Below are 24,577 nucleotides of genomic sequence, written 5' to 3' on the forward strand. Positions count from 1 at the left end.
TGATGTAAGTGAAGAAATACTTATTGCTTACCCTTGATGATACTACTCCTTACTTTGAAAAGTGGTAAATAAAGGGGAAAGAAAAACATTTTTCCTGCCTTTCCTACAAACGGTATCTCAGAGAAACTGAATAATTGATTTCATAAGTTTTTATTTATAAAAATATCACCTGTAATAAATGTACAAAGAATGTTACAGTATCTTCATTTTGCAGTCTCTTAGTAGATCTGGGCAATGATTATTAGTAGACTGTTAATATAAAAAAGGTAAATGGTACACCAGTTCATATGCTACATATGCAGTAGGCTTACCGGAAATTATTGACCCTGGAATCAGATCAAATCTCTTATCTATTGCAGTGGTTTTCAACTTGGTTGCACATTAGAATCACTTGGAGTATGTTTAAAAATCTCAAAGCCTAGGGCTCCCCTGGTGGCGCAGTGGTTGAGAGTCCGCCTGCTGATGCAGGGGACACGGGTTCGTGCCCTGGTCCAGGAAGATCCCACATGCTGCAGAGCAGCTGGGCCCGTGAGCCATGGCCGCTGAGCCTGCGCGTCCAGAGCCTGTGCTCCGCAACGGGAGAGGCCACAACAGTGAGAGGCCCGTGTACCGCAAAAAAAAAAAAAAAAAAAAAAAATCTCAAAGCCTAGACTGCAATTACATTAAAGTCTCTGGGGTGAAACCCAAGCACCAGGATCTTTTTAAGCTTCCAGAGTTGTTTCAATATGCAGCCAAGGTTGAAATGTACTGTTTTAGATCCAGCTGATAATCTACAGTAAATACAGGGATCAGAGGGTGCAATCAGCAGAATCCACACTGTGGGAAGCTGTATAGGATATATGACCCAGTTTCTTAAATAAAGAATTAAAAGGAATAAAAGGAAAGAGAGGAACGATAGATGGGGCTTGATGATATATCAACTAATTATAATATATGGACTATTTATGGGTCCTAAATCATACAAACCAAAAAAAAAAAAAATCACAGGTCTATCATGCATATGCGATCGCTGATTGTTAATTTTGTAAAGTGTGATAGGAGAACTATGGTTATTTTTTTTAAAATAGTCTTTACTATCAGAGATACATGCTGAAATATTTATGGATGACATGATGTTTGTAATTTGCTTCAAAATAGCTGGCAGTAGTGGAGGAGGATTGGGTAGGGTTATAGATAAAACAAGATCAAGTTGATAAGTTATGGATACGTAGAGGTTCTCTTCATATTATATGTTTCAATTCTATAGTAACAGTTTTTTTAAGTTTCAAGGAAAATATTTAAGGCAGAGGAAAGAAGTCAACAAAGAGTAAGAAAAACAAATCAGTAGAGTAGAAAACCCTGGAGAGAATGGGATTATGGAGAGTTTCACAAAGGAGAGAGTCATCAACAGCGATCCAGTGAGAGGAGATTAGAAAAGTACCCACTGTTTTTGGCAGTCAGAATGATACTGTAACTTTTCCCAAAACAGTTTCCATAGCACTGTGGCAGTTGGAAGTCTGGTTGCAGCCTGGAGGAGGCAAGGAGGTGTGTGTAGACTACACTTGCAAGGGGTGACAGGGCAACGGCTACAAGTAAACTGTTAAAGGATCAAGGGGAAGCATTTGCCATGTTATTTGTATTTTTGTTTTTTTTTAATACAATGAGAGCATGTTCGATCTTTTTTTTTAATTCATTGGAAGCTGAAAATACAGAAGAGAATAATAGTCTTGGAGGAGATGAAATGGGATGAGATTAAGCATGGAAGTTGAAGAATTAGTCTTGTATAGAATGGACAGTTGTTCTAGTTGAAGACTAGAAACATTTATAGGGGAATCGCTGGTAAGAAGTTGAAGGTGACCTTTATTTTTGTTGTGACTGTTATTTTTATTGTGAGATAACAAGGGTGGTCATCTTCATATCATAAGTGCATTCAAGGTTAACTAGTTAAGAAGTTGGAGGAGAATGTGTATGCTTTATATTCCTGCTAAAAGGAAAAGTTGTGGTATAGAATACCACCATAGCATACCCAGTTGGTATTGGATTCCATGACTTTGTGCTGCTATTATGAAAAAACAAAACAAAACCTAGGGACCATAGCCAGTTATTTTCAGACAGTTATTCCATCCTAATTATGTGTGTGTGTATATATAATTTGTGTATATAGTTTGTAAGTGGCTAATCTTAGGTTTTGTGTGTGTGTGTGTGTTTTAACTCAGATTCTTCATTCAAAGTTTAATGCTTTAGGCTTTGATCAGATTTTCCATTTAAAACTTGAATTTTAATTTCTGTTCATCTTAAATGGGATTTCTTTGAGTTTTAAAAAGGTCTCTTTTCTATTCTGATTTTAGTTTTATTAAATCATAATTTAAAAATTAAATCAGAAGGCATATTAATCCTCAATAAAATTATTTACAGTCAATTTTAGTTCATATAAATATTCATTTGCTTTTAATATATGTCTTGGACCATAGTAGATTTCTGGGACTCGATAGGAAAAGTTCTTTTTATGAGTAATAGGAAAACTCATTAACTTGGGTACAACTGACTTACCCATATTTCACTTCAGTACTTTAATTTACTTCTGAACTATTTCTAGTTTTTTCTAGAAAACTATTTCTGTTTTTTCAACAATATTTTAAACAGGTTTTTTTTAATATGAAACTGTCTTAATTAGGAAGGAGTAATATAGTCTATAATATATCAGTATTTGAAAAGTAGCTGTTTATCAGACTGCTGTATGGCCCTCAATATTTGACTTTTATATAATTTTTGTTGATGTGAATAAAGTATGGTTCATTTTATTGGAGCAGGTAGATTCTAAGATGGTCCCCAGTGATCCCTGCCTCCTGGCATTTACACCCTTCTATAATCTCTTCCCCTTGAGTACAGGTACAACTTGCTTAGGTATACCTTCTATAGGTATAGAATATGCAAGGGGGATGTCCCTGTGTGATTAGGTAACATAAGATCATAACTTCCATGTTGCTAGCAAGCTCCCTCTATTGCCTTCATGGATTACAAGCTTTGATGAGATAAGCAGCCATATTGGGGAGGTCCACTTTGCGAGGAACTAAGATTGACCCCTTGCCAACAGCAAGCTAGGAACTGAGACCCTAAATCCAGTTCATTTCATAGGGAACTGAATCCTGGCAACAACCACATGAGCTTGGCATCATATCCTTCCCCAGTTGAACCTTCAGATGAGACTCCAGCCATGGCTGGCAATTTGATTACAGCCTTGTTAGAGACCCTGAAGCAGAGGACCCAGTACCTCTGACCCACAGAAACTATGAAATAATAAATGAGTGTTTTTAAAAATAAACAGCTACATATGTGGCAAGTTCTTATGTAGCAATAGATATCTAATTCAATTATGAAGCAGATAATATTTTCCAAGACATACTAAACCCAGTATATTACTAGCCTCCTTTACTTTCATAGTGCTAGGTGATTTATGTGCAAGGCTGACAGTTTTTATTGGGAATTGAGCCAGTTAGGAAAGGAGTGAACTAGAAATGAGTAGCAATGTACTTAAAAAAGAGGGACTCAACCTAGGTGTGGAGGCTGACCCTCTCAGGTCAAGGTATCTAAAGAGCTTGACAAGTTGCTAAAATAAGAGCAGCGGCCTCTACTGGGATAACCTACCTAAAGTCCTTTGCATTTGCTGTTTCTTCCATCTGAATCATTCTTTCCCCAGATATCCAGATGGGTCATATCCTTGCTTCACTTAGAGAGGCCCTCCCTGTCTGCAGTAAATAGACTACGACTCCCTATCACTGTCTGTTCTCTAACCTTGCTTTATTATTCTTTAAAGCACTTAACACTGCCTGACATTCTGTTACATACTGATTTGTTTATTGTCTTTCTCCTTCACTAGAATATAAACTCCTCATGGGTAGGAACTCTGCTTATTTTGTTCACTGCTGCATATGCAACATTTACAACAGTACTTATCATATAGTAAATGTTCAACAAATATGTTTTGAGTGGATAAATCTACTTTCCAGTTTTTTTTTTTTGAGGTACACAGGCCTCTCACTGTTGTGGTCTCTCCCGTTGCGGAGCACAGGCTCCGGACGCGCAGGCTCAGCGGCCATGGCTCATGGGCCCAGCCGCTCCGCGGCATGTGGGATCTTCCCAGACCAGGGCACGAACCCGCGTCCCCTGCATCGGCAGGCGGACTCTCAACCACTGCGCCACCAGGGGAGCCCTACCTTCCAGTTTTTACATTGACCAGAATTTGGTTGTCTGAAGGTTGGTGGGAGTTTTAAGGAGTGATGCCTATTCTTGGTCAGGACCCCAGTTAGTGGCTGAGAGATGAGGTATTCAGTCTTCACACAGGGAGATGCAGTGGCAGAAGCATATATACAGGCTGATATTTAGCACAGCTGCTCAAGACTAAGGCAAGAGCTGTGTGTGCTGCAACTCTGGGATTACGCAAACATCAGAGTTGAACCAGGGGGTCTGGGGGTAGTGAGGCAATTAAGTCTAGACTGTTAGAATCTGGAGAAGTGATTTAATTCCATACCTAGACCCCTCTTCATTCTTTTTTCAGTTCATTTGTTCATGCAATAATTCAGTGCCTGGCGTTACTCTAGGTAAAGGAAATACAGAGACAAGTCAAGTAATATCCCTGTTTTCATTAAACTTGCATTCTAAAGGAGGAACATGATCAACACAAACTAATAAATAATTTCTTATAGTGTTCATTGCTATGGAGAAATCATCATAAAAGAAGGTACTGGAATAAAGATGAATTTCATCTTCATGTTAGTGCTGTGTTGGAATCACTAGTTATTACTCAAAAAGAAGAGTTGCTCACACAGGGCATGCTCTGAGTAATGAATTACTAAGTAACTGGGAATTAGTAACTGTCATTTTCTATCTATAAATGATTTCTTAGATTATTAAGATGTGCAGTGTATGTTCTACATTTATCAAAAAAATAATTGATTATAATCAGGTTTATAGGTAATTGATGTGAATACTTGATAACCACTTATAGAAGAAAGTAAGGTAGAATTTAGCTTCGGGATTTACCACAATATATATTTGTAAGCTTTAAATATGTTTGACTTAAGTATCTTAGAATTGATTAGTCAGTCACATTTACTGAGACAGTATAGTCAAAGTTCAGCTCTCTGAAACCCTCAGCAGTGATTTGTTCTATACAGATAAGAATTCTGTGAAAGTGAGTATACTGTCCATTAAAAAGCAAAACTTAGTTTATCATTAAGAAATATTTATTTAATTTCTACTATTTCAGGCACTGTGTTAAGTACCAAATATGCATTGAAGAAAACAAGTATTGTCCTTGTCCTCATGGAGTTTACGGTCAAGTAGGGGAAACATACTTTAAACAAGTAAAATTAGAAATTGTGGTAAATGCAAAGAAGACAAAGAACAGAGTGTTATGAGAATATAACAAAAGGAATATGATTTAGATTAGAGGAGTTCAAGAACCGTGAAGGATCTGAGATTTTTAACCCTACTTAAAAAGGCTAGCCTGCCAAAATGTTCTGAATATTGTCAGAAGACATGAGACTCCTGGGTCAGAGCAGAACTTTATTACTCACAGCATAGCAAGCCACGTGAGTATGGGCATATTTGTATGTTGGTTCCCCATGCCTCCAGGCCTCCTGGGGAAACACAGTTTGGGCCCATGTGAATGGTACGTATGCTGTGAGTTTGTGTCACAGGTGAGAACTTTAAGCTTGGACAATCTACAGCTTTTGCCATAAGCAGTAAGCAAGCCTGCTCTTCGTGTGCAGGGCAAAGTTACCTCATGTTTCAAGGTTGCTTGCTACAAATGCAAACCTGATAAATGGCCTGGATGAAGAGCAACCAGGGCCTCGCATTGACATAACTTGCAAGAATGTGTGGGGACACTCAGGCCATGGTGAATGGCCTCTTCATCAGCAAGGAGAGATTTCACAGAAGTCCTCTCCAAGATTTTTTTTTTAAACAGCTTTACTAGAGTATAATTGGTATACAGTAAACTGAACATAAAGTGTACAGTTTGGTAAGTTTTGACATATATGCACACCCATGAAAGCATCACGACTCAAGATCAGTGAATGTATTTCTCACCTGCAAAAGTTTCCATGTACCCCTTTGTAATTCCTCTCCCCGCCATCTCCTTTCTTCTTCCTCAGGCAAATTCTGACCAGGTTTTGTCACTATCTATTGGTTTACCTTTCCTAGAGCTGTGTACAGATTGAATGATACAGCATGTATTGTGTATTCTTATTTGTCTTTCATGCAGCATGATTGTTTTTAGATTCATCCATATTGTATTATGTATTTACTTCTGGATAGTATTCCATTGTGCAGATATACTATAGTTTGTGTATGCATTCACTTGTTGATGGACATTTGGGTTGTTTCCAGTTTGGGGCTATTACAAATAAAGGTGCTTTGAATGTTCATATAGAAGTCTGTATATGGACATATACTTTTTTTTCTGTTGGATAAACATGTAGAAGAGGAATAGTTTGACCATGTGGTGGGTATATCTTTAACAGTTTAAGAAAATGCTAGGCTGTTTTGCAGAATGATAATACAATTTCTCCATTCTGCCAACAGTATACAAGAGTTTCAGTTCCTCTATCCTCACCAACATTTGATTTTTTTAAAATTTTTGCCATTCTAACAGGTATATAGTCATATCTCATTGTGATTTTCTTTCGAATTTGACTCCAAAAGCAAAGGCAACAAAAGGAAAAATAAACAAGTGGGACTATATCAAACAAAAAAGCTTCTGTACAGCAAAAGAAATCATCAACAGAATGAAAGGGCAGCCTACTGAATGGGAAAAAATATTTGCAAATCATATACCTGATTTGCAGGTATATGGGTTTATATCTAATATATACATAGAACCCATACAACTCATAGCAAAACATCAAATTATCCCGTTAAAAAATGGGCAAAGGATCTGAGTAGACATTTTTCCAAAGACAACAGATAAATGGCTAACAGGTACGTGAAAAGATGCTCAGCATCACTAATCATCAGCAAAATGGAAATCAAAACCACAATTTCCAGGATTTTAAAAATATTTCTGTTACTGATTTCTAATCTAAAACTGTTTTGGTTTTTATACTTTGTATGACTTGGAACCTTTTAAATTTATTTAGACTGTTTCTATCAGAAATCGTTGAATTTGGTAAATGTTTCACGTGTACTTGAAAATAATGGCTACTTTGCTGTTTTGGATAAAGTATTCTATAGATGTCAATTACTGATTTTCTGTGTACTTGTTTTATCATTTACTGAGAGAAAGAAAATCTTCAACTGTAATTGTTGATTTGTCTATTTCCTTGTAGATTAAGTTTCAAAATATATGGTCCACATATCACGTGCAGTAAGTGGTCTGGGAGGAAAATTACTGTTACTGGCATTATTTTGAAAGACCTTATTAGAACACATCTTTGGTTTGTCCTATAGTATAGGCTATTTCTGGCACCATCTTCACATACAAAAGAAATTTTTATTTGCTACATTTAATTTTTTTATCATTTATCTAATCATTTTATTGTTTTGCTTGGCAGCTTCTATGTTTTTGAAACAGGCATTTGAAGGAGAATACCCTAAATTATTGCGTCTTTATAATGACTTATGGAAGCGTCTTCAACAATACAGCCAAAGTATTCAAGGAAATTTTAATTGCAGTGGAACTGTAGACCTCTATGCTGACTTACAACACATGGAAGATGATACACAAGACATATTCATACCAAAGAAGCCAGATTATGAGTATGTTTGTTTAATCAAACCTGTTTGTTGGCCTGTTAAGGATTTTGTCTTTTATTTTTATTATAAGTTAGAAAATGGGAAAACGCTAATCTTTGTGAATACTTGTAATGATTACTATCCATTTATTTACTTTAAAAGACTTCACAACACTTTTAACTGAAGAAGTCGAAATTTATCCTTAGTTGAGCAGCCTGGTTCCTGATTAAGCTTCATTTTAAAGTATATCACCAATTAAGGTGAATAGAAGCTAAGAGATGAGCATATGTGGTCATTATCGTTTAATTGATATTATAAGATAACCTGTAATTACATCAGACAGCATCATTATTGATGGACCACTGGCATAAATGTGATATAAAAGGAAATGGTGTGTTCAGGAACTATAGCGGAAATAAATCTTACGCTGGGATAGATTCTCAATCTGGTGGGAAAAACCTAAGTACAGTCAAAATTAAACCTGAAAATCTCTTAGATTATTCATGAAGTACAGTATAGGTAGCCATATTTATAAGCCACATCAGAAAAATAATACCATCTCAATAAGCTTAAACCAGCTAGCTTTCCTCCTAAATTGAAAAAGAGTATTGTTTTCAGATTTCTCTTTGAGCACCAAATCAATTGATTGGCTTGCACACCATCTTTAAACACTAGAATCATTTATTGTGATGAGACTGACTCAAGTAACAGTAGATTCTGATCACTGACCTTGTAAGAAAAAGGTTAGGTTTATGAGTGCTATTTTAATGTTTATCTTAAAAATCTTTTATTCTGAACACTTACAGCTGAATTTTATCCACTGTAGTAAGAAGTTCTGACTGGTAAAATACAGGACATAGAAGTTTTGACTGGGAAAACAAGTGGCGTAAGGGTAGGCTGGTATGATAGAAGGAGACGCTGTTGTTCTCTTCAGTTACTCTTTGATGCTAAACATGGAGATTAGGTGAGGACTAATGGAAAGAGGGGACAAGAAGACTGAAAAGTTTTCTGTTGATCTTGAAAAATCTTGTAATGTATTAAGGTTTTTTTAAGTATACAAAATAGCATACATAGTATCATTGTATTTCTGGTTTAGTTTTATTTTTAAATTCATATGTTGGCACTGAAAAGCTCTGGAAATATACATAGCACAAGGTAATAGAGTTTTATGTCCAAGAGGTAGAGTTTTTATTCTGTATTTTCTGCTTTTACTTAAAATGAGCATATGTTACTCGTGGGGGTAGAGGAAAGGCAGTAAATGCAATGTAGAAAAAAAAATCAGAATAAAAAATACCACTGTGTTTTGGGACATCCTTTTCGCCTTTTGGAGACTGACTTCAGTGAGGTGGGGAAGAAGACTTATGACCTGTATTCTTCTAAGAAACCAAAAAATAATGACGATATAATAAGGAAACAATGACAATATGATTTATATATTCTTTTGAGAAGTGAGGCAAGAAACAAACATAAATTTGACCATGGTAGCTGAGCCAAAGGAAAGTTTTTTGTTGTTGTTTTTAATGATAGAGGGAAAGCTGAGAGTTTTTATAGATAGAAGTAGCCAGTGGAGAGAGAAAGTGAAGAAAAGAGATAATGAATGGAACGAGACCTTAGAATAATCTGAATAGAATCAAGGCACAAATAACCAGGTTAACGTTTTTCATCATTGAGTATTTATGCTGAATTTTTGAAAGCTGTTCTTACTATGAAGAAAATAAAACAAGATAATGTGACAGTGTTTTATATAGGGTGGTCAGAGAAGACCTCTATGAAAAGGTAACATTTGACCCAAGATCGAGATAATGTGAAGAAATCAACTATGGAAGATTCGGAGTAAGATTTTTGCAGGCAGAAAGAAGAGCAGATTTAGAGCCTGAGAAAATTGAGATGGGGAGGTTGAGGAATAGAAAGCTGAACACAATGAATGAGGGAGAGGGGGGGATAAAAAATTGGGTCGGAGAGGAGGGGAAACGTAAGATCATGTAGGGCTTTATTCACCATGATATGGGGTTTAGAGTTTATTCAAAACACTGGATACCTTTGCTTTTAAACAGAGGAATGAGATGAACTGATAAACATTTAAAAATTAGCATGCCGGCTTCTTTGTGGACAACTGAGGGGGAGTGTCACCACAGGGAAAGAGAAGCTGTTTTGTTTATCCAGACAAGAAATGATAATGGCTTGAAGTAGGATGAGTGGATGAGATGGTGAGAACTGGTCGAATTGATTCGAGATATAGCTTAGAGGGCAAGCCAGTAGAACTTGCTGGTAGATCACATTTGAGAGGAAAAGAAGAATCAAGGATATGTGTGGACAAGTTGGGAGAAGCCTAATGATTGGAAGACATTGTTTCATCGAGTAGTGGGTTTTTGTTTTGTTTCTTTTTTGTTTGTTTGTGGGTTTTTTTTTTTGTGTTTTGGCCATGCTACACGGCTTGTGGGATTTTAGTTCCCTGACCAGGGATCGAATCCAGGCCCTCCACGTTGAGAGCATGGAGTCCTGACCACTGTACTGCCAGGGAATTCCCCATCGAGTAGTGTTAAGGTTTTTCTTTTGAAACTGTTGAATCAAAGATGCAAATTGTTTTGTTGAAAAGGTAGTTGAATGTGAATCAGGGCTAGAAATACATATTTGAGAGTCATCACTATGCAGATCTTTAAAAATCATGGGACTGGAGGAGATTCCATAGGGAAGATATATATAAAGAGAAAAGGGAACTTTGGCCCAAAATATGCACTCCAAAATTTATAGATTGTGCAGAAGAGTGGCAGCCTGCAAGACTAAGAGGAAAAAAAATGGTGAGACAGGAGGAAAACTGAAAGTTATGTGGAACCCCAAAGAATGAGTTCATTTCAGTCAGAAGAGGAATGGTGAACTGTGTCACATGCTGTTGAAAAGCTGAAGAAGCTTAGGACTGAGAAGTGACCTCTAGATATAGCAAAATAAGGTTGTTCAAGGCCTAGGTGTGGAATGGTGGATACAAAGCATTATTAGAATTGATGAAAGACAGAATGGGAGGAGATTGACTTCTGGGATGACAGCCGTCCCCACTCCGCTGACCCACCCCACAGTGAATCTGGTGAAAACTATTAAAAACCAAACAATTTAACGTGTCTGGAAATGGTTTTAAAAGCAAACAGCAAATGAAAAATCATCGACTCAAGAAAGTCTATGAAAATTCGGTAGAAAGAATTCCATAAGAGCCTGTGATATTAGAACCAAGACTGTTGTTCCTCCCTCCCTCTTCCCAGCTCATCAAGGCATAGGCTCCACTCAGGACTGTGACAGCCAAGAACAAAGGGCTCCCTCCCCCGCCACTCCTAACTGGAGGGCTTTCTTCCTAAGAAGAGCAGAACCGCAGCATTTCTCATCCTGCCCTCAGCTGCCAGTTAGCTGAAGTGAAGCCTCAGACAGATGAGATCAATAGGTGGGTGCTTCCTTATTGTGCACAACACCCATCTGTTATGTATATGTTATCACAATAAAAACAAAGCATATTAAGCAAATTAAAAAAAATTTTTTAAATGTGTTCACACACAAATTTGTAATGAATGTTTATAGCAGCATTCATAATCACCAAAAGATAGAAACACCCAAAATGTCCATCAGCAGACAGATGGGTAACCACATGTGATATATCCACACATGAATGAAGGAATGAAGAACTGACACATGTTACAACATGACTGAACCTTGAAAAAATTATGCTAAGTGAAAAAAGCCAGATATAAAGCCCATATGCTGTATGATCCTATTCCTATGAAAGTTAAGAATAGGGAAATCTATAGAGATATAAAGCATATTAGTGGTTGCTTAGGGCTGGGGATGGGGTGAGTGGGGGGGGGTAAAAGATTAAAGCTAAAGGCTATGAGGTTTCTTTTGAAGGTGATAAAAATGTTCTGGGATTGAGCATGGTGATGGTTGCACATCACCATGAATATACTGAATATATATTGAATATACTGAAAGCCATTGAATTATACACTTTAAATGGTTGAATTGAATGTAAATTAAATCTTGATAAAGAAGTTTAGAAAAAGAGAGAACGGGAAAGAAGGAGGTAGGTAATTCTTCTGAGAGGTTTTGATATGAACAAAGGAATAAAGCTACTTTTTCTTTGGGATAAAAGGAAAATTGCTGAGGGTAGGTGAAGTTACAAAGGAAAAAATAAGCTAGTAAGATCATTGCCACTGGTTTTGGTCTTAGTGTAAAGTTGAGGCAGATGGTCAGCTGTGGAGAGTGAAGGGCTGCAGAAGTAGAATTTTAATACCTGGAGCTTCAGGTCTCTTGAAATTAAGAGGTTTGCATAAACATTTAATAGAAACAGTTTACTTTTTCTCTGCAATACGTGGAACGCTTAGCGGCAGATACAGAGACCATCTAACTGAGATTTTCTTCGTAAGAGCTTTGAAAGGAAGGTAAATTAGAAAAATCAAGATGCTAATGAGAGCACCTTGAAACGGTGGAGGATGAGCGTAGGGTTCCGTAGCGCTGATCACTGTAAGGTCAAAGAGCAAGTTCTTTTGAGTAAAATCTAGCACTTTTATTGATATACAAAGCCCAGCATGATTTGTTCCGTCTGTTTTCTCTTAGACCTCATCTTGTACTGTTCTCCTGTCACTTAAGTGCTCTGCTTCTCTAACTTTTTGTCAAACGCAGCCAGGTCTAAGTCTCTTCTCAGGGCCTTTGCGCTTGTTCTCTTCCTATAGAAAGCGCCTACCCTGGAAATCTATATAACTTGCTCCCTCTTTTCCCTCACATCATCTCAGGAAGCTTTCCCTTGCCTCACCCTATGTAAAATTGGATTAAAAACAAAAACGGTCTCTGGCTTCCTTACTTCCTTTTTCTCTTAGAATTTTTTACTCTCCATTGTATTCCGTAGTTAACTCATTTAAAAATTTTATTTCTTTTTTTGTGTGTTTCTCAGAAGTCTTTTTTTTTTTTATTAGTTTTTATTGCAGTAGAGTTGATTTACAATATTGTGTTCTCAGAAGTCTCTTTAAGGGGACAGGGAGTTTTTTTTAACTGACTTCATTGCTACATTTCCCGCATCTAGGAAGTACCTGGCAAATTGTAGACATTTAAGAGAATTAGTAGGCGGGAAGGAGATGGCGGCAAGTGGGGGCGTGGACAGTTGTCTTCGAGCTTGGAGACGTCACAGGTAGAGCAGTTCAAAACAATGACTCAAACATGGAAGCTCCATAGTAAAGCTAAAATGAAAGTAGACTTCTAGTACAGGACAGGTTTTAGAAAAGTTGTTTGTTTTGACATTGTAATCACCAAGGATCCTTCTCCCCCCCCCCCCGCCCAGATTCTTCAGGTTTTCCAAAACTAACAGGGTGGAGTAAGGTAGGGAGCAGGGGAGGCAGGCAGCCACTGGAGCAGGGCTGAGGGAGGCTGTGCTCTGCCCCCACCTGCGGCTGGCCCCCTGCCGGGTCATCCTTCTGCTCGTCCTCCATCTCTGTGTCAGCAGGCTGCTCTCCTGCAACGACCACAGCCTTGGTCTTGCTCTCCTCTTCAGCCAGCCTCTCAAACATCTTGGCATAGAGCTGCTTCTCCCGTGCGAGCTGCTTGAGGAGTGGCTGCTGGCAGATAGCCAGCTGGGCCTTGGCAACTTTGGTGTTGGAGTAGAGCTGCAGGACCTTTTGGAAGGATCCTTGGAGAAGAAGAATGTTAGTACTTATAATTTAGTGCTGAAATTTCTGCAGAAGAGAGAAGAGGCTTCTTAAGGTCAGTAAATGACCAGAGCAAAAATAGGGAAGACATTTAAATAGCTGGCGTGGACTTCAGTAGAGGATTGCCTCAGACACATTTAGACACTAGTTCTTCCCTGTTCCCATTGTGGTCTTTCTCTCATCATCTGTTATGGAAGTTATTATAGTTCACACTTTACCTGCACATTTCTTCACTGGACTGTAAAGCAAATTTCATCTCTATCCTCCCAGCACTCAGTGAGGGCTGGCACATAGTATTCTCAGGAACTATGTGTTGAGTGAAATACTTATTGAATGAGAAAGTGTTAAGATAAGTATGGAATTGTGATGTAGGAGCCAAGAGTGTTCTGACCTCTAGGTCTTGTCAGTTGACCAGCAAAGGTGGAAAAGGAGAGAGCCAAGTTTCCTATACCTGAAGGAGTAGGTCAGATGTTTTCAAAATGAACATTTAGGATTAAGGGGGATTTGTTTTTGTTTGTTTGTTTAAGATAATGGAAAGGCCAGTAGAAGGATCATAAACAGGGGTGATGTGAGAAGATACAGAGTTAATTATATGGTTATAGGTATTTGATAGTAATTGTCAGAGGTAAAATACAAGATCCAATAGTTGGACAAGTAAATGAAAATCAACAGAAATAACTGAAGACATAGGAGGACTGAGGAGGAAAGAAGTGTTTAGTAGGCTAAATTTTAGTTTGTGAAGAATGTTGTAAAACAAATTAACTTAGAACTACAATTAGGAGTATTTGGGTGATTGTGGGACTTGCACAAGCACTTTTTATTTTGTCCTCATTCTTGTTAGTATCAGTTTTGGCATCAGAAGGCTGATAAAAACCTGCACCTGTATACTTCCCTCTTAGGCACTGAGCTTATGAGAGGGCAGCTGTTGTGTGTGAAAAGGGTTGAGCTTGTGGGAGCAGGTCTCTGCAGACTTGCCTCTCTTGTATGCTCTATAGAAACATGCTAAGTGAAGGCATGGCCCCATTAGAATTAATAAGATTTTACAGTGTTACTCCTTTAGTTTTAAGCGACAAACTTACTACAGTAGGTACTGGTGCATATTATATAACATTTATGCCCAGGAATTATGTATAAATTAAAATGTTTAGTTCTTAATAAGCATTTGATTATGTAAATATATTTATACATTTTTAAACAAAATTTTTTCTTTTCTTCATATAGAGTTACATTTTATATAGGAGATATGTTTTTAAGAAAGGCATTTACAACCTGATACACTAGCACTTAGTTTTGTATAATTTAAGTTCATTTTTAATAAACTTTGTTCCCACAGTCCCGGAAAGGCTTTGAAAGACTCACTACAACCCTATGAGGCTGCTTATCTATCAAAATCCTTATCTCGACTCTTTGATCCGATCAACTTGGTTTTTCCCCCTGGTGGTCGTAATCCTCCTTCTGCCGATGAACTTGAAGGTATCATTAAAACTATAGCAAGGTATGTATTTTCATGTAGCGGCATGCCGCAAAATGCCTGCCACATTTGTTAGTGATGTATAATGGCAGTACATCTTTAATTTATCTCAAATCATTCAAAGAATTAGTCTGGAAATTAAACCAAGAGTTTTGCATTGAGTGAGTGCACATGTAGTAAGTATCAATACTTGAGATTCCAATTAATAAAACCATTTAAATACAGTCTAAAAATAGTCAATTATCATTATTCTGTATCTTGTCAAGGATACAAAGTAAAACAACCTAATTCTTTATGCCATAGTAAATTTCTGATATTACGTAGGAAAGTTAATATTAAAAAATTTTACAAATTGAGAAGCTAAAGCATGGAGATCAGCTTTTTTAATCTTAAATCCAGAAAGTACTTCATGGCGTACAAGGATTATAATCCTGATTAGTCTACTTGTGTTTGCTATTTTAAGCTTTCTAAGTGAATGTGACAGCTTTTAAAACTCTCAAAAGGGAAGATATCCTAGCAGAGGATATGGTTGTGCAACCTGAATGGTTGCGGACAATGTATTATACTGTTGCTTTTAGACATTTTACGGACCCCCCAGGTTAATCTGCAGTTGAGACTGTCTCAGTTCCTGTCATAATAACAAGTTGTCGTAACAGTAGGTCTATACATTTATTTATAGGTGAACATTTTGAGGAGTAAAATTAGTAGTTAGGCAATATAGAACCAAGGTATAAAAGTCTAGATTCTTTTAGATTACAAATTTGAAGATGGTGATTCTGAGGCATGTGAGAGTACAACTAAAAAGCCACAGGTATAATATGCATATCTATCTAAATACAGCATTGAAATTGCCCAGCATCTTGATCCTAAATCTTTCCACAGTTATCTTGACTTTCCAAAGTCCTGACTGAAGACGTTTATACCCTAATGTCTCCGTTATTTGTTTCATACGGTAGTGACAAAACTGGTCATGGATTGAACTTGATCTCTTTACCTGTTTATGGACATGTTACCTGTTTATGGACTGCACCCATTCCCCGGTGCAGTTTGACAATGCTGTGATCAATTGTAAGGTGGGACTTGAAGAAGCATACTTATGCCATTGTTTAATAGAATGTGAAAGTGAACTTTAATAAAATTATGTCTCACTGGTATACGAAAGGGCATTTTTGTCACACATAGTAAGCACTAATGTTGTTTTAAAGTCCTTCACTTTCTTCATAAAGGCAACCTGGTAAGTGCCAAGATTTATTCTGCTACTTGAGAGACAATAATTACTTTTCTTGCTTTTCTACTTGTATATGCATTTTCATGCAATTTTTAACTCTTAATTAAAAATTAACTTTAAAAAAGTTAACTTTCATGGTCTTTGTAAATACTTTTTTTTGCAATTACCTCAAATGTCCCAATTAATCCAATGTTAAATTGAAAATAAGCATGACAGAGAAATACTTTAAGAATCCAAATTTTTAAAATATCAAGTTAAATCCTTGTTATGCTTTTGATATATTTAAAAAGCTATTTTATCAAAATAGCATGAATTGGCATAATTTCTACAGAAACTGAGTATCTTTATGTATCGTGTAATTTATATTTTTAGCCTTTGTCCTTCCAAGGTTACTATTTCCATTCAAGCGCTGTCATTTCCTTGCAGATGTCTGTGACATGCAGTGTCTCTAATTGCACTTATCAGTATTAACAAGAGTGCTACTTGAAAAATCTGCACACAATTTATTCTCTTAATCACAGCCTGAACTCACACATGACATGCATTTATTAATGAGAAACTGGTCATTAACCAGACAGTCTTAGAGCACTTTTTCCTAATGCTGAATTTAGGAGGGAAAATGAAACAGTGCAATCCATCAGTTCTTGGAGGCAACCAGTAAAATCTATAAAAAAAAATCACCACATTGTTTATTGGGATTAGGTTTATATGTTGCTCTTTACTTTGTTGATGAACTGTGTTGCTAATAATTAAAGTCTGTTTTTGTTTTCTCCAGTGAACTAAATGTAGCTGCTGTTGATGCAGACCTCACATTAGCTGTGTCAAAAAACGTGGCAAAGACCATCAAGTTGTATGGTGTAAAATCAGAGCAGCTGGTAAGTGATAGTCCCTTCTGTAAACTTTAATGATTTTGTTTAAAATTACTAATTATACAGTACTTGACTAACTATAAATATTGAATTGACTGAATATTAATTTACTGGAAAATTTTATAGTGAATTTTTGAAACTTTCTTATGAATTTAAACCAGAAAAAAATGTTACCTCTTAAAAATTGGCCCTCCTACCATTGCTACACTTAAAAAATGCAGGCAGGTTTTATAAGACTTTTAAAAAAATGCATGTGCCACTTTATGGGCTAAATTATATATATTTTTAAGTGTAATTATTTCAGATTGATCAAATTTCCTGTTATGAGACCCCTCACCGCAGATATCATTCATGTGCTGTTACTTAGTGTGAAATTGACTTGAACCATTAGAAAATGATTGGAGGAAGTGCAGTGCTTAAAACTGTAAAAGAAAGATGTTGATTTACTTTCTAAAGGTTCGAGCCCTAGACTGGAAGTTTAGCTCCAAAATTACTCTTTTTGAAACAGCTGTTTGCATATATTTAAAATAATAGCTGCATGCCTGAATCATAATTTTAATTCTCTACATTAATGTTTTAAAGTTAAGCATACATATTTAACTAGTAGATATGTATGCTAACTGAAATCCAAGGAGTAGGACTTTAGTACATCTTTAACTGTCATTGATGGACTAATTTTAGAGAATGTGCCAAAATGTGGTATCTCTACTGTCATTATACGGATAGCTAACCATGTTTTTTTGTTGTTGTTGTTTGGCTTCCCTGACTGCTCCAATTGAAACATTGTAAAATGAAGTACAGTTGACTCTTGAACAACTTGGGGGTTGGGGTACCTACCCTCCCTGCAGTCAGAAATCCATGTGTAATTGATAGTCAGCTCTCGGTATTCGTAGTTTCTCCTTGTCATCCCTTCCGTGTCGGTGGATTCAACCAACTGCGGATCATGTAGTACTGTATTATTTACTACTGAAAAAAATCTGCAGGTAAGTGGACCCTCCCAGTTCAAACCCATGTGTTCAAGGGTCAGTTGTAATCTGGCTTTACCTATATCCTAGTAGTTCTAGTTGGTTCTGGAATAATTTTTAGAGTAGGTTGGTAACAAATTGAACTTAAGGAATTTGCATAAAATAATCCTTGGTGCTAACAATCATTTCATGAGACTTCCTGCTTTCACTTCCAATGGATGGCTCCATTGTGTTTGCATATTAATATGGTGCTATTTTCTACTCAATTATTCTTGCAGTCTTGACAAATAATTTAGAAGCATCTTTTTTTTTTAACTTTGTTTATTGAAAACTGGCCCTACAGAGACCATGGAAGCTCTTTGTAGATAATTAGATGACTAATTTTTCTCTCAAACTTTTTTTTATAGAAGCTTTATTATGATACTTATTACTTTGAAAAACATGGTTTATTGCTATAAATGAAATTCGGTATTATATCCAGTAGAGTTAGTTCAGTGTAATTACTGGAAGTGTCAGGAAAAAAATATCCTTATGAGATGGTCCCACCTGAAAACAACATTATAAAGAAGAGCCAGCATATGTATGGAAAATATATCACTCTTCTGTGTCAGGCAGGGGCAGTGGTAAATGTAACATGTGACTTCAGTTAAGGCAGTGGTGGCAAAAGGCTTTAACAAAATTAAAATATATCAAAAACATTGGATTGAATTGATGCTGTTGGTCAAATAGTCTGTGACCCTAAATTACTCAGGCCTACCATCCTACAATGCTAAAGGGTAACAGAAAGTTCCAGACTTAAAATTTTGTTTTTTAGACAGTAAACATGGTCTATGTTTGATTCATTCCAATAAAAAACATTTGATCACATTTTTTTTTTTTACACAGCAGGTTCTTATTAGTCATCCATTTTATACACATCACTGTATACGTGTCAATTCCAGTTGCCCAATTCATCACACCACCACCACCACCCCTCAGCCACATTCCCCCTTTGGTGTCCATACATTTGTTCTCTACAACTGTGTCTCAATTTCTGCCCTGCAAACCGGTTCATCTGTACCATTTTTCTAGGTTCCACGTATATGCGTTAATATACAATATTTGTTTTTCTCTTTCTGACTTATTTCACTCTGTATGACAGTCCCTAGATCCATTCACGTCTCAACAAAGACCCAATTTCGTTCCTTTTTATGGCTGGGTAATATTCCATTGTATATATGTACCACATCTTCTTTATCCATTCTTCTGTCGATTGGCATTTAGTTTACTTCCATGACCTGGCTGTTGTAAATACTGCTGCAATGAACATTGGGGTGCATGAGTCTTTTTTTTTTTCTTTTTTTCGATATGCAGGCCTCTCACTGTTGTGGCCTCTCCTGTTGCGGAGCACAGGCTCTGGACATGCAGGCTCAGCGGCCATGACTCACAGGCCTAGCCGCTCCACGGCATGTGGGAACTTCCTGGACCGGGGCACGAACCCATGTCCCCTACATCGGCAGGCGGACTCTCAACCACTGCATCACCAGGGAAGCCCGCATGAGTCTTTTTGAATTGTTGTTTTCGCTGGGTATATGCCTAGTAGTGTGATTGCTGGATCATATGGTAATTCTATTTTCAGTTTTTTAAGGAACCTCCATACTGTTCTCCATAGTGGCTGTATCAGTTCACATTCCCACCAACAGTGCAAGAGGGTTCCCTTTTCTCCACACCCTCTCCAGTATTTGTTGTTTGTAGATTTTCTGATGATGCCCATTCTAACTGGTGTGAGGTGATACCTCTTTGTAGTTTTGATTTGCATTTCTCTAATAATTAGTGATGTTGAGCATCTTTTCATGTGCTTCTTGGCCATCTGTACGTCTTCTTTGGAGAAAGGTCTGTTTAGGTCTTCTGCCCATTTTTGGATTGGGTTGTTTGTTTTTTTAATATTGAGCTGCATGAGATATTTATATATTTTGGAGATAAATCATTTGTCCGTTGATTCGTTTGCAAATATTTTCACCCATTCTGAGGGTTGTCTTTTCGTCTTGTTTATGGTTTCCTTTGCTGCACAAAAGCTTTTAAGTTTCATTAGGTCCCATTTGTTTATTTTTGTTTTTATTTCCATTACTCTAGGAGGTGGATCAAAAAAGATCTTGCTGTGCTTTATGTCAAAGAGTGTTCTTCCTATGTTTTCCTCTAAGAGTTTTATAGTGTCCGGTCGTACATTTAGGTCTCTAATTCATTTTGAGTTTATTTTTGTGTATGGTGTTAGGGAGTGTTCTAATTTCATTCTTTTACATGTAGCTGTCCAGTTTTCCCAGCACCACTTATTGAAGAGACTGTCTTTTCTCCATTGTATATCCTTGCCTCCTTTGTCATAAATTAGTTGTCCATAGGTGCATGGGTTTATTACCTCTGGGCTTTCTATCTTGTTCCATTGATCTATGTTTCTGTTTTTGTGCCAGTACCATATTGTCTTGATTACTGTAGCTTTGTAGTGTAGTCTGAAGTCAGGGAGTCTGATTCCTCCAGCTCTGTTCTTTTCCCTCAAGACTGCTTTGGCTATTCGGGGTCTTTGTGTCTCCATACAAATTTTAAGATTTTTTGTTCTACTTCCATAAAAAAAATGCCATTGGTAATTTGATAGGGATTGCATTGAATCTGTAGATTGCGTTGGGTAGTATAGTCATTTTCACAATATTGATTCTTCCAATCCAAGAACATGGTATATCTCTCCATCTGTTGGTATCATCTTTGATTTCTTTCATCAGTGTCTTACAGTTTTCTGCATACAGGTCTTTTGTCTCCCTAGGTAGGTTTATTCCTAGGTATTTTATTCTTCTTGTTGCAGTGGTAAATGGGAGTGTTTCCTAAATTTCTCTTTCAGATTTTTCATCATTAGTGTATAGGAATGCAAGGGATTTCTGTGCATTAATTTTGTATTCTGCAACTTTACCAAATTCACTGATTAGCTCTAGTAGTTTTCGGGTGGCATCTTTAGGATTCTCTATGTATAGTATCATGTCATCTGCAAACAGTGACAGTTTTACTTCTTCTTTTCCAATTTGTATTCCTTTTATTTCTTTTTCTTCTCTGATTGCTGAGGCTAGGACTTCCAAAACTGTATTGAATAATAGTTGTGAGAGTGGACATCCTTGTCTTGTTCCTGATCTTAGTGGAAATGCTTTCAAGTTTTTCACCATTGAGAATGATGTTTGCTGTGGGTTTGTCGTATATGGCCTTTATTATGTTGAGGTAGGTTCCCTCTTTGCCCACTTTCTGGAGAGTTTTTAATCATAAGTGGGTGTTGAATTTTGTCTAAAGCTTTTCTGCATCTATTGAGATGATCATATGGTTTTTCTTCTTCAGTTTGTTAATATGGTGTATCACATTGATTGATTTGCATGTATTGAAGAATCCTTGCATCCCTGGGATAAATCCACTTGATCATGGTGTATGATCCTTTTAATGTGTTGTTGGATTCTGTTTGCTAGTATTTTGTTGAGGATTTTTGCATCTATATTCATCAGTGATATTGGTCTGTAATTTTCTTTTTTTGCAGTATCTTTGTCTGGTTTTGGTATCAGGGTGGTGGTGGCCTCATAGAATGAGTTTGGGAATGTTCCTTCCTCTGCAGTTTTTTGGAAGAGTTTGAGAAAGACGGGTGTTAGCTCTTCCCTAAATGTTTGATAGAATTCACCTGTGAAGCCATCTGGTCCTGGACTTTTGTTTGTTGGAAGATTTTTAATCACAGTTGCAACTTCACTACTTGAGATTGGTCTGTTCATATTTTCTATTTCTTCCTGGTTCAGTCTTAGAAGGTTATACCTTTCTAAGAATTTTTCCATTTCTTCCCGGTTGTCCATTTTATTGGCATAGAGTTGCCTGTAGTAGTCTCTTAGGATGCTTTGTATTTCTGTGGTGTCTGTTGTAACCTCTCCTTTTTCATTTCCAATTTTATTGATTGGAGTCCTCTCCCTCTTTTTCGTGATGAGCCTGGCTAACGGTTTATCAATTTTGTTTATCTTCTCAAAGAACCAGCTTTTAGTTTTATTTATCTTTGCTATTGTTTTCTTTGTTTCTATTTCATTTATTTCTGCTCTGATCTTTATGATTTCTTTCCTTCTTCTAACTTTGGGTTTTGTTTGTTCTTCTTTCTCTAGTTCCTTTAGGTGTAAGATTAGATTATTTATTTGAGATTGTTCTTGTTTTTTGAGGTAGGCCTGTATAGCTATAAACTTCCCTCTTAGAACTGCTTTTGCTGTATCCCGTAGGTTTTAGATTGTCACGTTTTCATTGTCATTTGTCTTTAGGTATTTCTTGATTTCCTCTTTGATTTCTTCAGTGATCTCTTGGTTATTTAGTAACGTAGTGTTTAGCCTCCATGTGTTTGTGTTTTTTATGTTTTTTCCCCTGTAATTCATTTCTAATCTCATAGCGTTGTGGTCAGAAAAGATGCTTCATATGATTTCAGTTTTCTTAAATTTACTGAGACTTGATTTGTGACCCAAGATGTGGTCTATCCTGGAGAATGTTCCGTGCACACTTGAGAAGAAAGTGTATTCTGTTGTTTTTGGATGGAATGTCCTATAAATATCAATTAAATCTACCTGGTCTGTTGTGTCATTTAAAGCTTCTGTTTCCTTATTTATTTTCATTTTGATTGATCTGTCCATTGGTGTAAGTGAGGTGTTAAAGTCCCCCACGATTATTGTGTTACTGTTGATTTCCTGTTTTACAGCTGTTAGCAGTTACCTTATGTATTGAGGTGCTCCTGTGGTGGGTGCGTACATATTTATAATTGTTATATCTTCTTCTTGCATTGATCCGTTGATCATTATGTAGTGTCCTTCCTTGTCTCTTGTAACATTCTTTATTTTAAAGTCTATTTTATCTGATACGAGTATTGCTCCTCCAGCTTTCTTCTGATTTCCATTTGCATGGGATATGTTTTTCCATCCCCGCACTTTCAGTCTGTATGTGTTCCTAGGTCTGAAGTGGGTCTCTTGTAGACAGCATATATATGGGTCTTGTTTTTGAATCCATTCAGCAAGCCTGTGTCTTTTGGTTGGAGCATTTAATCCATTCACATTTAAGGTAATTATTGATATATATGTTCCTATTACCGTTTTCTTAATTGTTTGGGGTTTGTTTTTGTAGGTTCTTCTCTTGTGTTCCCACTTAGAGAAGTTCCTTTAGCATTTGTTGTAGAGCTGGTTTGGTGGTGCTGAAATTCTCTTAGCTTTTGCTTTTCTGTAAAGCTTTTGATTTCTCCATTGAATCTGAATGAGATCCTTGCTGAGTAGAGTAATCTTGGCTGTAGGTTCTTGCCTTTCATCACTTTAAGTATATCATGCCACTCCCTTCTGGCTTGTAGAGTTTCTGCTGAGAAATCAGCTGTTAATCTTATGGGAGTTCCCTTGTATGTTATTTGTCATTTTTCCCTTGCTGCTTTCAATAATTTTTCTTTGTCTTTAATTTTTGCCAGTTTGATTACTATGTGTCTTGGTTTGTTTCTCTTTGGGTTTATCCTGTATGGGACTCTCTGTGCTTCCTGGACTTGGGTGGCTATTTCCTTTCCCATGTTAGGGAAGTTTTCAACTATAATCTCTTCAAATATTTTCTCGGGTCCTTTCTCTCTCTCTTCTACTTCTGGGACCCCTATAATGTGAATGTTGTTGCCTTTAATGTTGTCCCAGAGGTCTCTTAGGCTGTCTTCATTTCTTTTCATTTTTTTTTCTTTATTCTGTTCCACAGCAGTGAATTCCACCATTCAGTCTTTCAGGTCACTTCTCCGTTCTTCTGCCTCAGTTATTCTGCTATTGATTCCTTCTAGTGTAGTTTTCATTTCAGTTATTGTATTGTTCATCTCTGTTTGTTTGCTCTTTAATTCTTCTAGGTCTTTGTTAAACATTTCTTGCATCTTCTCGATCTTTGCCTCCTTTGTATTTCTGAGGTCCTGGATCATCTTCACTATCATTATTCTGAATTCTTTTTCTGGAATGTTGCCTATCTCCACTTCATTTAGTTGTTTTTCTGTGGTTTTATCTTGTTCCTTCATCTGGTACATAGCCCTCTGCCTTTTCATCTTGTCTGTCGTTCTGTGAATGTGGTTATTGTTCCACAGGCTGCAGGACTGTAGTTCTTGCTTCTGCTGTCTGCCCTCTGGTGGGTGAGGCTGTCTAAGAGGCTTGTGCAGGTTTCCTGATGCGAGAGACTGGTGGTGGGTGGACAGAGCTCAGTAAAACTTTAATCCACTTGACTGCTGATGGGTGGGGCTGAGTTCCCTCCCTCTTGGTTGTTTGGCCTGAGGCAACCCAACAGTGGAGCTTACCTGGGCTCTTTGGTGGGGCTAATGGCAGACTCTGGGAGAGCTCACGCCAAGGAGTACTTCCCAGAACTTCTGCTGCCAGTGTCCTTGTCCCCACAGTGAGCCACAGCCACCCCCTGCCTCTTCAGGAGACCCTCCAACACTAGCAGGTAGGTCTGGTTCAGTCTCCCCTGGGGTCATTGCTCCTTCCCCTGGGTCCCAATGCGCACACTACTTTGTGTGTGCTCTCCTAGAGTCTCTGTTTCCTCCAGTCCTGTCGAAGTCCTGCAGTCAAATCCCACTAGGCTTCTGTAAGGTCGGATCTTAACAAACGGCATCACGAAACAGGGGAAGGCTTCAAGTGAGC

The 24,577-nt window shown here is 37.2% G+C and overlaps 1 protein-coding gene across 2 annotated transcripts in view; it reads left to right on the forward strand.

Annotated features, from left to right (window-relative positions):
- Positions 1–24,577, forward strand: part of COG5 (component of oligomeric golgi complex 5) — a 283,839-nt gene that overhangs the window by 198,975 nt on the left and 60,287 nt on the right. For both annotated transcript variants that reach the window (XM_060020256.2, XM_060020255.1), the window contains exons 12-14: positions 7,533–7,737; positions 14,722–14,883; positions 16,863–16,962. In XM_060020256.2, coding sequence (XP_059876239.1) covers positions 7,533–7,737; positions 14,722–14,883; positions 16,863–16,962 — 467 coding nt within the window. The remainder of the gene's footprint in view (positions 1–7,532; positions 7,738–14,721; positions 14,884–16,862; positions 16,963–24,577) is intronic.

This window comes from Delphinus delphis, chromosome 9 (genome assembly GCF_949987515.2).
Source record: "Delphinus delphis chromosome 9, mDelDel1.2, whole genome shotgun sequence".
Taxonomy (NCBI): Eukaryota; Metazoa; Chordata; class Mammalia; order Artiodactyla; family Delphinidae; genus Delphinus; species Delphinus delphis.